This window comes from Oryza brachyantha, chromosome 2 (genome assembly GCF_000231095.2).
Source record: "Oryza brachyantha chromosome 2, ObraRS2, whole genome shotgun sequence".
Classification (NCBI taxonomy): domain Eukaryota; kingdom Viridiplantae; phylum Streptophyta; class Magnoliopsida; order Poales; family Poaceae; genus Oryza; species Oryza brachyantha.
Genome location: NC_023164.2, coordinates 4,920,266 through 4,935,104, shown reverse-complemented (window position 1 = coordinate 4,935,104; position 14,839 = coordinate 4,920,266). Strand labels below are relative to the sequence as shown.

At 41.3% G+C, this 14,839-nt stretch overlaps 1 protein-coding gene and 1 long non-coding RNA gene across 2 annotated transcripts; both read right to left on the bottom strand.

Annotated features, from left to right (window-relative positions):
- Positions 1 to 3,403: 3,403 nt before the first annotated feature.
- On the bottom strand, positions 3,404 to 5,647 carry LOC102704312 (premnaspirodiene oxygenase-like). Its single transcript, XM_040521198.1, has 2 exons — positions 5,171 to 5,647; positions 3,404 to 4,519 (listed from the first exon to the last, which is right to left on the bottom strand). The coding sequence occupies exons 1-2, from the start codon at positions 5,645 to 5,647 to the stop codon at positions 3,482 to 3,484; spliced, it is 1,515 nt and encodes a 504-aa protein (XP_040377132.1). The 3' UTR covers positions 3,404 to 3,481.
- A 6,879-nt stretch (positions 5,648 to 12,526) lies between these two features.
- Positions 12,527 to 14,129, bottom strand: LOC107303608. The gene is made up of 2 exons (XR_001549566.1): positions 13,704 to 14,129; positions 12,527 to 12,904 (listed from the first exon to the last, which is right to left on the bottom strand). It is a non-coding gene; the product is annotated as an uncharacterized LOC107303608 (long non-coding RNA).
- Positions 14,130 to 14,839: the final 710 nt, after the last annotated feature.

Genomic DNA, 14,839 nt, shown 5'->3' with positions numbered 1-14,839 from the left:
GGTGCCATCTCAGTCCACACCCAGCATCTCATCATTTCGCGAGTCGTCGTCTTCCTTCCCCTCGATCAACTCCTGCTCCGTGCTAGCTACTCCACCCGCCGCCACCACCACCACCTCGCATTGCCTCCTCTCTCTCTCGATCGCGCCTCGCTCCTCCCTGTTCGATCCATCACCGATGGGCTCGCACCCAGCGCCACCGCAGGCGGATCACCAGCCCGCAGCCGATGCCGATGCCGCCGCCGGCGACGGCGGCTGGCCCGCGCTCGCCGGCCGCGCCTTCGTCGTCCTCAGCGCCGTCGTGGAGGCCCGCCGCTTCGAGCGCGGCGCCCCGTTATTCGCGGCCGTCTTCACCTGCCACCGCCTCCTCCTGTTCCTCTACGTCTACTGCCTCACGCGGTTCGAGGGGACGCCCCGCGGCTCGCCGGGGAGGGGCAGGCTCAGGCCGCCGCTGTCGGCGCTCGCGGCGCTCCTCGTGCTCGAGCTCGCCCACCAGCTGTCTGGGGCGGCCACGGCCACGGCCAGGCCGACGCCGCGCGCCTGGGAGGTCGCCGCCGCCGCCGCGACCGGGGCCATCTGTGCCCTCCTCCAGCGCAACGAGCGTAATCTCTAATTCTCTTCGGTTGCTAGCTAGGTGACTTTTACCACCGACGAAGAAAATTAAATAATCTAAATAATACTACAATTTACTACTGATGTACTGATGAAACAAAACAATGTAGTGAAGATTATGTATCATATCTGTAGATCATCCATGATGTAGCAGCTGCAATTCAGGGTTTGGGTATTTTGATCGTGTGATGGCTGATGACCCATGTAAATTAATTTGTCATTTTAGGGCCCATTTGAATCACAGGAATTAAAAAAACGGATGAATTGAAAAAAAATAAAATTCTGATAGGAATGCAAGTGTAAAATAGAGGATTGCGAAACACAGGAAAAACGTAGGAATAACCGTTTGATTGGACCATAGGAAAAACACAGGAATTTGAGGAAAGATAAAAGACTCAGAATTTTTTTCATGAGGTTCTATCTCTTGTTAAATTTGCTTCAAAACTTATATGAGAAGATGCATTCCATAGGAATTTCATAGGGTTCTCTTTGTAGAAAAAAATCCTATGAAAAAAATTCTCTAAAATTCCTATGAATTTTCTTAGAATCAGAAAGAGCCTTAGATTGTTTTTTACTACTGTACGTCTGTACCATACCACTGGATTCAAGTCCTCTGCCATTAGCAGAGATATACTATGGTGAACAGTGAGTTATAATGACAAAGCATGGTTGCGATTGCACTGTACATTAGTACATCACCGTAGCAAATTATGGTAGGTATTAAAATTATTGTTTTACTGTAGCTTGTAACTGTAGCAGAAGATCTAGAGTCATCTATCTTTATACGGATGGCTAATATTCATCCAATTTCATAACCACTGTTCACTTCTACCATCATTGTTTAAAGGGTGAGGATATAAATCCCATACCACCGATGTTACATGCTGATCACAACGACATTGTTTCCTACATGATGTAATTTTGCGATGTTTAGGGAATTCTAAGTTTATAACACATTTCTCACTGAATTCTCGCACTATTATTAGGGTTAATTAGATTCATGCCATTAGAAATTTGTCAGTTTTGAAATATGTTATTATTATTAGACTAATTGTAAGGATGTCATTATAATTTCCGTCCTATTTGAAGTATGCTATTTTTGGACCAAATTACCCTTTACACATATCAAGAGACAATGAACAACAGAGGGACAATATGGTCTAAATATTTTTTAAAAAATACATCAAAAGGGTATGGAGTAGCATATTTTGAATAGTTCCGAAATTATAATGACATCTTTACAATTAATTGAATAGTAATGATATATTTCAAAACTAGCAAATTTATAATGGTATATATCTAATTAACCCTATTATTATGGTAGAGGACGTAGCTACCTGAACTATGTGTTGGAACAAATGAAATTGGCAATAAATAAGACCAAGTGAATTTGAGTTCTACTTCCTCTATTCTAACTTCTAAATCTTGACATGGTGTTTGAGGTATTACCTAGACCAACAATATTTATAAAATAAAATATTTTAAATAGAAAAGTCATACAATGTGATTTTTTGTTTAATGATAAATATAGTAACACCATTATTTTTTTTGAATTTTCTATTAATAGTTATAGTCAAAGTTTTAAATTTTGACTTACCACTGTGCTAAATTGGGGTGGCATTCGTTTTTTTTTGCTCGGTTTGATTTCTTTGGTTTAAGATAAGTTTGGTTTGTGTAAAAAAAACTGGATTAGCTGAAAAAAAAGCAAAGCCAAAATAGAAAATATCCAAAGAAAATCAGTCTGGTTTCCTTGGTTTTGGTTTATACCGAACATGAGAAAACCTCACATGTGATGTGCTATCCCAGACATATGTCTCAAGGAGCAAAGCATGGGACCATGCCACACACGCATAGCGCGCAACCCACGATGGTTGATAGGCCCCGTACCTACTTGGGAAACGAAAACTTTGCACATACATATGCTAATCGTTTGGGAGAAGACGACTAACCGACCGCTGTGCAAGGACTTTGGTTTCTTCGGCACCTTTAGTTTGCAATGAATATAAACTGATCTCTAAGACAAATAGCGATCCAAGTAAAAACAAAAGCCGAGCATCCTACCGATAACCTAAAAAACCGCTACTTGTTCGGTATTTGGTGGCCGATTTATTTTTGCCCACCCCTACTTCTAAATATAGCTATATTATGCATGAGGGAGTATTAATTTGAACTCACACATCACGTCCAGTAATAGTAAGTTTCATATTTGAAATTTAAAATTGCATTTTGTAGAGTTCTTGGTTTGTGATGTAATCCTTCCGTCCTAAATTGTTTAAATAATCAAATTAACAAATATTTGATAGATAAACACATTTGAATGTTTGGTTTATATATTATTGTATTAAAAATAATTTATAATTTCTTATTTATATTATTAAATTGGGTCATAGCATTTGCACGGGTATATTGCTAGTAATTTACAAGCTGATCTTGAGAATAGAATACAACGAAAAAATTGAAATCAACTCTAAATTAAGTGTCAAAATTTAAACAAGCAGATGAAAGAGGCACATCTCATCCCTCCTTAATTGACGTTAGGTTTTACTATTTCTTCATCTCCTAATAAATTGGGTTGGCCAGCTTTGCCGGCCCGACAAAAGAAAAGAAGATAAATATGGTATGGAACATATACATTAATTGAATATTTCTTGGGCACTTCAGATCATATTCTTGTTAATATTTAAGCTTCGAAAGTTGTTTAAGACAATATAAGAAATATATGTGATCGAAAAGAAACACAACCTTTTAGTGAGTTGGATGGCAACGTTGAAGGCATATAAGGTTCACCATGGATTGAACATTAAGACAAAATTTCACATTAATAGAACCCAATAGTTACATGTCATTCAAATAACACCAATTAAAGTTTGCCTTATAATATTGGAACTATGAATGGGGTGGCACAGAGTAGCAGGGGTGTCATACGTCGTGCACCAAGTCCAGGTTCCTCCTCCATGTCTACTTGTGTGACACCCTTTGGGAGCGACCAATCGAAGTGATACATGAGTTGCACAAAGGCCATCTCCAAGACAGGTAAACCATAGGTAATGCCAGGGCACATCCTTCGTCCAGCTCCGAAAGGTAGGTATTCATAGCTACTCCCTACAAAGTCTACCTTGCTGCTCTCAAACCGCTCAGGCTTGAATTCCTCAGGATCATCCCAGTACTTTAGGTCCCTACCAATGGCCCATACATTGACGACAACACGTGACCTTGCAGGGATCGTGTAGCCATTGACCACGCACATGTCAATGCTCTCTCTGGGCACAAGGAGAGGCACGGGAGGATGCAACCGAAGAGTCTCCTTAATGAAAAGCCTTAGGTAGGGGAGGTTGCTCACCTGGATGTCATCCTCCCCAATGGCGGCCTTCCCATGGAATGCTTGCCGAATCTCACACTGTAGCTTGCTCATCACTCTCGGGTTCCTCATCAGTTCCGACATACCCCAATTCAGCGCCGACGCCAGTGTTCCCGTCCCAGCCGTGAACATATCGAATATCACCGCCTTGATGCTGTTTCTATCCAAATGACCACCTTTCTCATGCAAGCTGATAAGGACATCAACCAAGTTCTCCTCATTGTCTCCCATGCCGGATCTTACGCCTTTCCTCTCCTCTATGACCTCCTCCAAGGTGGAGTCCACCGTCCTATGGACGTCCTCGAGGGCGCGGCGCATGCCGGTCACCGAGGCGAGCGCCGCTCGCCATGTCGGGAAGAGGTCGGGGATCCTGAACCCGCTGGCTAGACTGACCCCGGTCTTGATCGCTGCGAGGTACTCGTCGGCGTTCCTCTGCTTCTTCCCGAATGATGCGCAGGAGACGATGCTGATCGCCATGTCGTAGAAGAGTGCACTGACATCCACTGGTACCTGTGGCCCAGCCGCACGGATCCTCTCCACTCGGCTTGCCATCTAAGTAGGGGAAGCTTGTTGCATTAGAATTTCTTTTACAAGGTTTTAAAATTTGAAAGAATACTTTTATACAATGGTCTTTACAGCTGATTGGATGGTTATGTACTTATTACAAGTATTATTTTAATAGAAAAATGAGCAATTACCATCCTCGAGAAAGTATCAGGAGTCTATGTAAAATTTGGTATCTTTTGATACCTTAAATACTAGAAGGTACTAAATTTTACATAGAAAACAGTGATACCTCATGGTACTTCTTAAAGATGGGAAAAATGCTATAGAAAAATAGTCTAAGCCATTTATTTATGGTTTTTATATTACTAATAGTCAAAATGTCAATAAAAACATACATAGTTTGTTAAATAACAAAAAAATGAAATGTCTAGATTAGTTGTAGTGTGAGTAGAGAACCAGTCGAAAATTGTCCTTGAAATTAGATTGACTGGTTGTGAAAATCCTTTAACATGTCTACACTCTACAATTCAATTGCAACCACATGCATATTTGGGCAATAGGTTCCATGATTGTATTCATTCCAACATGAATTAGGGACTAAGCTGCATATAATATGGCTATATAATGTGTGAATTAAATTAATTAAATACTTATAAGCAATATCTAATTAGCTAAAAGCGGGCCATATATATGCACCTCCTGCTCCCTGATGGGACGGAAGGAGAGGACACGCTTCTGCCCCAGGACCTCCGCGGCGCAGAGCTGCCGGAGCTTGCGCCAGTACTCGCCGGACGGCGAGAAGAGGATGTCGGAGCAGCCGTAGAGCACGACCTCGCCGGCGAGGAGCCTGGGGCGGGTGGCGAAGTTGGCGTCGTGCGTCCGGAGCACCTCGCGCGCCACCTCCTTGGACGACACGACCACCAGCGGCGTCTCGCCGAGCCGGAGCATCATGAGCGGGCCGTGCGCCGCGGCGAGGTCCCTGAGCGCGCGGTGCGCGAGCTTCCCGGCGAGGTGGTGCATGCTGCCGATCACCGGCAGCCGCCACGGGCCCGGCGGCGCCGGCGGAGGCGCCGCCACCTGCCGCCTCGCTCCGACGAGGGCGACCTTAACGATCTGGAGCACCGCGACGGCGAGCGCCGAGAGGAGGAGCGCTTGGTACAAGAGCTCATCCATGGCTATGGCTAGCTAGCTCAATTAATTATAATTAATTAGCTAGCTAACTGCGTATGCTGATCAGCTGATGACTGATGTGACTGGTAGCGTGCATGGAATGAACCTGGGTATTTATAGCAGAATTAGGAGGCAACGGTTGATTTTCAGAAGTCCAAAGTCCAAACTACATGTTTAGGAGACTTTGAGCTGGTCTTCAGAGGAAAAATGTTAGTCTTTGCATGGCCTGCAACGTAAGTACACTTTGCAATTACTCAGAACTTTTCGTCTTCAATAATTAATTGCTATGGAAATCCATGTACTCCTGCGGTATTACAGGGTTGAATGATTTGATTCATTGAATTCTAGGTTGGCAAAGTTGGTCTGGTCTGCCTGGGGATGTATATGTAAACAATAGAATGGATGGCCCAGCTCACCTTCTCTCACACGAGCACACGCCCCATAAGAAGCACAAACACACTGGACTAGGGAATTTTTTAGTGCTGCACGCCCAGCACCACACAAACACTCACCAACTCCTGTTTTTCTCTGCTCAAAACACAAGCTGATAACACTGCTTAAATAGCACATGTTGAGCCATGTATTGGCCGCACAACGTAGCCAAACACTCCATGGCTTAACCACTAATCACTTCCCTACGTGCAGGCCACACCTCCATGTTATAGGGTCTGTTTGGTTGCCTGTATGATCTTTGCCTGGTCCGCATCCTTTAGCCTAGCTGCTCTCAGCCTGGCTAGAGTCAGCACCACTCTTGCACGTTCTGCCTTTGCATGCGTCCATGCAAAAAAGATTGTGACCTCTTCCCGCTCCTAAAATTGTGCCATGACTCAATTGACCAAACACCTCGCCAGACACGCACTCACAACATGGTTGCCTCACTCCGCCACTAAGCCATGTGAGATACTAAGCACATACACAACTCACACAAATATATGAAAAGAACAAGATTAATTCTAACAAGAATTGCCTAATTCTAAGTTACCTGAAAACAAAAGAAATTTCAGTTGAATTTCGGACAGTTCAGATTGCAGCGAGATTCATACAGTTATGTGACTGTCCTTCCTTATATCTTCTCTGCTCCTCGTATCGCTCCCTCGGCTCATGCGCTCGTGCGACCCCTTGGCCTTGCCGATGCCAATGAGGCATGCCCACCATGCCACCTCACCCACCCTCCTTCACACCTTCCTTATCTTCGATGGCATGGCTCTCACCTCCTAACCGCTCTAGATCTAACACCCCTGTTGCCGATCCGACCACTACCCTCCTCTAGCCCAGCAACTCCGGTGGTGATGCTCCCTTGCTACCCCACCCTTATTCGCCACCCACCCTTTGTTCGCCGTCTTCTCGGCTACCCCTCTAAACCTAGAGAAACCGTCCTCTTACCCCTCTCTCAACCCCTACCCCTATTGTTCCCTCCCACCTTCTAAACTCTAACCTTAATCTATAAGTCCTCTATCAAAATCATGTGTTAATAGCAATAGGGAAGATGAAGACATCAACAAGGAGCTTGTTATCATTGTCACCATCGCTCGTAAGGCTTGTGTACCATCTCCTCACTTTGTTTTTGCCTTATTGTACTGTCGGCTCAAGATTGAATATGATCCCCCTGACAATTCATTTGAAATCCAACAACTAGAGAGCCACGGTTGAAATCTAGCGTAAACAATGTATGCCAGCGGCTGCCAGCAGATGGATAAAGTCCAATCCCCTATTTTAGGAACAATATTGTACAAGAAGTTGACTTTTTAAATCCTCGTGAGCATCTGCATGCTCTCCGTTTCTTGTACGTAGTCTCAGTCATTAAAAAAAACTATAAGAATATTAGACAACACAGGTTATTTGGCATATGAGATATGACATATCTCTTCATAAAATGCTTGGAATGTCAATTAATGTAGATGTCTCGAATAGAAAATAAAGGAAGGCAACAACGAAATGCAAACGCCAGTACAATATATGATCCTTCTCCTTCAACACAACGATGTGCATAGACCTCCCGTTTATTCTCATTAAACAATTTAACAATTATACGGGCCTCTAAGGTAGCACACAATTTTATATTGCATAGCCAGGTAGATCTATTTTGAAATTCATTTATAAATATGGAGAACGTCTATATTAAGTCAAGATTTCTTGTTCAACGTTCTGAATTGTTCCAACCAAAAGTCAAACAACTGTATAAGTGTCTATCGTAAAAATCATATGTTGAAAGAAAGGCTGATCGATTCAACCAACATTGCACATGCCGCCATATGGTTGAATCAATTTATTGAACTAGTTAATGCGTGCTTACACCAAATTTCGGTTATTATTTTTTAGTAGGCCTATCTACTAATCCAAATACAAGCATTAATTGCTATGTGTACATATAAAATAATTAGACATGTATAAAAAAATTAACGGTGTTAAATATTTAGGGATGAAGAAAGTATATCTCTTGGGAGGGTACAGCGTCATATGCGCAGTCGACCCCTATCCAGACATTGGACTTGGTCTTTACCTAAAGTATTTTACTAGGGGGACACCAAGGAGCCTTGACAACACTCAAAAGTGTCACCGTTACCCACCTAGCGGACGGGAATACATCAATACATTTGTGGGACAAGAGAAAATCGATCAACCGCTGAAGATGATATATTCGGACAAAAAAAATTGAAACTTAGTTAAAATTAAGTCTACGGGGGGATTTTGTCAATGTCAAGATATGCCAACCCAGTCAACAAACGTACGCGTTATGCTTTTCTGCGCTGTACTATTTTTTGCAAAAGGAAAAAAAAAGGGAAATTATATGTCCGAATTGATGAAAAGTTGCTGCTAGCAGACAAGCATGCCGGGATGGAGAGACGACTTCTTGTTGTTGCAGGAAGAGAGGACCATCTCGATCCGTTGAAACTCCAGGGGCTGCGTAGGAGTACATTACTATATAGTAATTTACATGATACAAAAGAAATAAATTCTGCATCTTATCGATCGACTTTGACTTGTATAGTTTAAGTGGCTGTTTAGATCCAGAGATTTTTTTTAGTCTTTTATCATCTCGTATGTTCGAACATTAATTAGAAGTATTAAATATAAACTAATAACAAAACTAATTGTATAAATAAAGGTTATTTCATTAGACAAATTTTTTAAGCCAAATGTTTACTGTAGCATCATATTCGCTAATTATGGACTAATTAGGCTCAATAAATTCGTCTCGTGAAATAGTCCAAGAGTATGAGATGAGTTTTATTAATAGTCTATATTTAATACTTTTAATTAGCGTCTAAATATTTAATGTGATAGGAAAAGAAAAAAAGTCCATAGTATTCAAACAGGCCCTAAGGTAAGTTCCGGCCGCCGGCCGCAAACGAATCGGCCCATGCAACTTATTAAGTGGCCTGCTGCATATTTATGCCCTTTCTTGAGCTTATTAATTGACTTCCGCCGCCTCCAGTTGCGCTGCAGCTGTGGCTCGAGTAATTTCGCAGATGCATATTTATATATACTTATTATATGTTTACACTGCAACCGCGAGGCCTAGCTGGCCATGCCTAGGTTAGGGCTATGTCTATGTTCTTTTTTCTTCGAGAGATAAAAAATATCTGATTTTTCTAACATCTCTTGGATAGAATAAACGATGAATTAAGTACTACAAATTTAAAATCTAATCTACAATAGTGGGATGATAAACTTCCATATAAAATTTTTTTAATAAAAAAATGTTGTTTAGCTGTCAAAAAACGCACGCGGAAAAAACAATGAATAATCTTGCTCAAATAATACATGCAACCTCTATATAAACGATGAAGAGCTGCCACGAGCTAGCCAGCCCACCACATAGGTAGAGCATGTGTGGTAATTACTAGGTTTATTTTTCCGTTTAAATTTTGATGAGCTAGTTTGTGTCAAATTTCGTTTGAGATTTATTAAAATTTCGCTGGATTTTAGATAACTCGTCATCCTTGTAAGGTTCGGAATTTTAACCCAAAACAAGATTGTAACCCGGGCTTGCGATATATGAATTGGGCTAAGCTTAGAATGCTATTATCATTTTATTAGGATAGGCTTTTCAAATTTTGTCTTTTAACTAGGACAAACTATATATTTGGAAATAAAAACTGGACTAACAGAATCAAAGTAATTAATTTGACAAACTCATTGGTTTAACCGAATATATAATGCTAATAAGCAGATCTGGCAAGCACTACAAGTGGTGTGGTGGAATCGTGGGTGCACCAACTTAACACAATCATTTACATCACAAGCTGTACGATAACGAGGACGATGTAAATGAAGATGATAAATTACATCTTAGCAACAAACTCCTTTCGAGTGTTCACAAATACCATGGACCGATTACAAAAAGGACAGACTATATGGAAATAAAAAACCATGGTACTAGAATCAAAACAATCCCATAAGTTCGTCGGTTTAACTGAATTGAATATGCAAGCCTGCAGTCTGAGGGGAGCACAAGTGATGTGGTGTATACACGACTCCATCTAAAATTATTCAAATCCTGCTGTCCACAAATATCATACACTTGTATCAGTACTTTTCATAGGGTTTTTAGTGATGTTATGGATTTGTTGATAGCTCTGCTATTTTTAAACATGTATTAAGAGTAAGTATAATAATAGGGTATAAACAAGTCATAAATTGATGTGGAGGAGAGAGTGAATGCAAAAGAAAAGAAGATGGGTTGCTCTCATGACGAGAGATCTACAACTATAGATACTTCAAGAAAAATATATTAAATACATATATGAGAGAAAATGATAAATAGCAAGAATTAGAACCTGATCTATTATACGTGTTGAGTCTAATGCTTATAGCGAGTAAGTATAGTATACTAATACCTCTGTCTTATATTGCAAGACTTTCTAGTCTTGTCTAAATTATTCAATTAGCATGCGTAGATTCATATATATATTCATTAGCATCCATATGAATCTATGCAAGACTAGAAAGTCTAACGTCGTAAAAGAGATAAAATATTAAACTTGCTCTCACATGCGTTTGTCTTTTGAGCATTTAAGGGCTTGGGTGACATTTGTTATTGGATTTGTCCATATGCGTGCGTTGAGGACATGGCAGCTACACATGTAAGGCAACATGGCATAAAGAGTGATGGTCATTTACGTCGGAAACCGAAGATGAAGATGAAGGAGGTGTACACCAAGACAATCATTTACATCGTAAGCTATTCCTCTTATTTAAAAGTTAGGCAATATTATTTATTCTATTACGTCTCATTTTATCTTTGTAAATATTTTATACACAATATATATAGTTAATATTTGCATAATTTGTTTTAGAATAAAATAAATGGTTAAAGTCATATATTAAAATAGAGAGAAAGTACTATACATATAAGGCACCGTATAAGACAAGTCCAAATCCCATATCTACACCGTATATGCTGGATGTGGAGTTTATAATGTAAATTTAAGCGGTTTAAAATTTTATAGTAGTTAATCAAAAAAATAGAAACCAAATGACTGGCCAAGGCATGGAGCGAGCAGGGGCCCAATCAGAGGACTTTTGATCCCCTAACAGGCCGACCGATGGGCCGGAGACGGTTGGCCCGGTCGGGACCATGGGCGAGCGCGAGGAGCCCGGCCCGCTTGGCGACGCGGATAGTGGTGGCCCCTCTCCCGCGAAGGCCTAGTGCCGCCATGCGCCAGGGTGACCGGCCCAGTCCAGGTGCCAGGTGCAGGCCCACCAGTGCGCGCGAGAGGGAGCAGCCGGGCCCGAGGAAAGGCTGCTCGTTAATGGAGGTAGGCTCGGGCAGAGCGATCGGTTATTAGACTTTGTACATGTAAACTTTATATATATATATACACACACATAAAATTTATACATGTAAACTTTATATATATATATATATATATATAGATCACACACACGTAAACTTTATATACATAAACTTTGTACATACAAACTTTATATATACACAGATACATATATATATAAGTGTAAATATACACAAAAATTATATATATAAACTTAATATAGAAAAATCTTTATACATATAAATTTATATATGTAAAATTTATACACATAAAGTTAAAAAAAACTTTACACATATAAAATTAAAAGAAAACGTTGTTTCAGGTGATTGGGCCGACTTGGTGGGCCTGTAATTGGGCCGGCCAAGGGCAGAACGAGGAGAGGAGGAGGAGTGTTCGTGCGGCCCGCTCGCACGCGCACGGTCGCGCATTAGCCTTTTTGGGCAGGCTCCACGTACCATGCACCCACAGATTTGATTTTTTTTTAACGCTCTTGAGACGAGACCGAGATTCGATTATTTGTCATCCAACGACTCAGATATGTTATACTCGTAATTGTTAATATAAGTAATTTGGCAACAAACAGCGTGCCAAATCATCAAATTTATCCGATGTATGCATTGGTAAACTTGGAGTAGCCATGTGTAGAAAATAAATAAATAAAAACGGCAGCACCTGGCCATGGTGATAGACGAGCAAAAGCAAAATACCTTAATTCGTAAACAAAATAACATGTCGTGAAATAAGAAACCCTCGTGGCGAGAAATAACAAAATAACAGCCAAGAAAGACATAGGTGGCGGAGCGTCGAGCGACTTTATGTGGAGCTACGGGGGATGTGTTGGGTAGCACAAACAACCGAAGGCACAGATGATTATACGTACGAGATTCGTGTCAAAGACAATAAGGTGCTGTTTGGTTCGATCAAGGTAACGCAAACGTGACTTGACTAAGAATAGTTCCGGCTATAACCGATTTTATTTTATCAGATTACATGTTTTGTTTGGTTTGGTACGATAATATATACTGATTAGTTAACGTTGTTTGGTTGCTCTCCAAGGTAACAGATATGGAGTACACGTCAAAACACGTGACCGTTGAGATGATACTGTCACAACGAAAATAATTCGTATCACGTATCATGACCTAACACAAATACATGATTAATACATGACCGTCATCCAGGGTTTATTATTGGGTTACAAATGCAGCGAGGAAATACATGATCACACAAATACATAATTAATCACTGTCAGCTTCTATTTGACTGGAAACAAAAAGAATGCTTCTAGGCTGCTATATAAGCTAGTGATGCAATTCAAATTTGGGCACATAGCAAGCACATAATCTTGAAATGTGAGCTACCAATTTAACAATCTTAAATGCAAATTAGCATAAATGTCATAAATAATAGACGAGCTCCAAAATATTGTGACAAGCTTCAAATGTTGTAACTGTGCCAGTACATCAATTTCTCTTTGCTTCATCTGAAAATGGAAGAAAATTTATAAATTTATGAAAATAAAATAAAGATCAGATGCAAAAACTATAAGCAATGAGAGAAAATGATCATATGCTAATAGACACCCAGAACTACAGTTAAAACCAGTTTTGCCCTTGCAAGTTAATCTTTATTAATCAAAATATGAAACCATGTGACATGAACAGAAAGGCTTAAAAACATTATTAGCCTGGTGCCACTTGTCCTGGTGCTGAATCAATATTTTTTAAGGCTTAAAAAATACATACTCTTAGCATTATTACTCTTATTGCATTTTGGTCTTGTGTGAGAACATTGACAAGAGCAATATTCTAGTCAACATGAATTGGCCTTACAGGGTACATTTTCAGCACTGTTTCTCACCTACACTGACAGTATGATGACCAACAATGGCAGTAGAAATTCAGAGGTAGCAAACTAGTTCAAGCTACTTAGTTGTTCTACTTTTGCAGAACTAATCATTTCAGCTAAAAAATGCATTCCATATATAAGTCATGAAGTGAGCATTCAGAACTAATTCAGAACAACAAATTTGGTGTACTAGCTAATTCAGAACTAAGCATTTCGGCTAAAAAATGCATTCAAAAACTATTTTGTTCAGATTTATAAGTCATGAAGTGAGCAATCCATACTTCAGAAACCATACCAACAAAAAGCAAACACCTCCAGCTACCGGTGATCTCCTTAGTTTATTATTTTTTCATCATATAGTGGAATTTTTCAGAAATTAGTAGAAGCAAAATCACATGAAGTTATCACAGAAATCACATGGAGGACTCAATCACCCGTTCATGTTGAACAGACGATGAAGCTCATCCCACTGAAGGTAGCTTCCAACGGGGACATGAGGAGTTGAGGGTGAAGACGGCGACCGGCAGCAACTGCTAAAACTGGTCCGTCGATGGACTATTGGACGGAGTCATGGAGGAAAGGTAGCGTCGTGTCTGCTCCAGTGGCTCGGTGGGGATCATGGGCTCCTTCCTCCTGGCCTCTTGGGCGAGTTGCGATGAGGGGCGCCCCAGGAGACCGCGTGACGAGCGGCAGCGCTGAGGGCGGGGTAGAAGAGCGGTGGCGCCGGGGCGGGGGAGAAGAGCAGCGACGCCGGGGGCAACGAGCAGCGGCTGCGCTCCCGATCTGGAGGCAGTGGCACGGCTCTAGGTCAGGGGCGAAGTCTCCCACGGTCGCACCTCCCCTCCCGTATCGGTATCGGATGGCCGAAAACGGCCCATCTAAACCAAACTATTGTAACGAAATCAATTAACGCTGGTAACAAATACGGGCCTAAATCAGCCCAACCAAACAACTCCTAAGACGTGGGGAGGTGGCGAGAGCTATAGTTTGAGGGCATTTTACACCCGAGAGACATTTCGAGAGTTGTGGGAGGAGGGGGATGATGCTATACCCGGCGTGCTTGTTACAACGATGCCAAAGCTCGGTGAATGCAACGGAGGAGGCTGCTGCGGAAGACATGGAGGGCCTGGAGGTATATAATAGGTCACCCTCACTATTGTCGAGAAGAATCTCGATCTTGGCAAGAAGATCGTTAACCAAAAGGGTGGCTACCGTACTCATGCCACTATTTATAACTCCTCTAACTCCATGCTCATATTGGTAAATGTATTTGGTTCATAATTTCTCTTAATCAATTAAAACCGAACAAAATGATAGGCTGTGGGTTCATGGTTCTGTTGATCACCCATACCAGTTAAAGACATGTTCACGTGAAAATCTTGTGGGATATTTCATACTAACGTAAGTCAGCATGGGCAACGACTAGTAGAAGTATAGCTCTTTTTACTACTAGGCACCGAGACGAAGGTAGGTGTGATGGAGTTGGGTTAGCTCGAGAAAGGGTTGATCGACTGTTGGATTGATCTACTATGACGCAAGAGGGATAGCTTGCCCGCTAGGGGTTCCTGTT

Coding starts and splice junctions, on each gene's coding strand:
- LOC102704312 (XM_040521198.1), bottom strand. CDS start 5,647: ATGGATGAGCTCTTGTACCAAGCGCTCCTCCTCTCGGCGCTCGCCGTC. Junction 4,520..5,170: donor GTCCCATCAGGGAGCAGGAG/GTGCATATATAT, acceptor TCCCCTACTTAG/ATGGCAAGCCGAGTGGAGAG.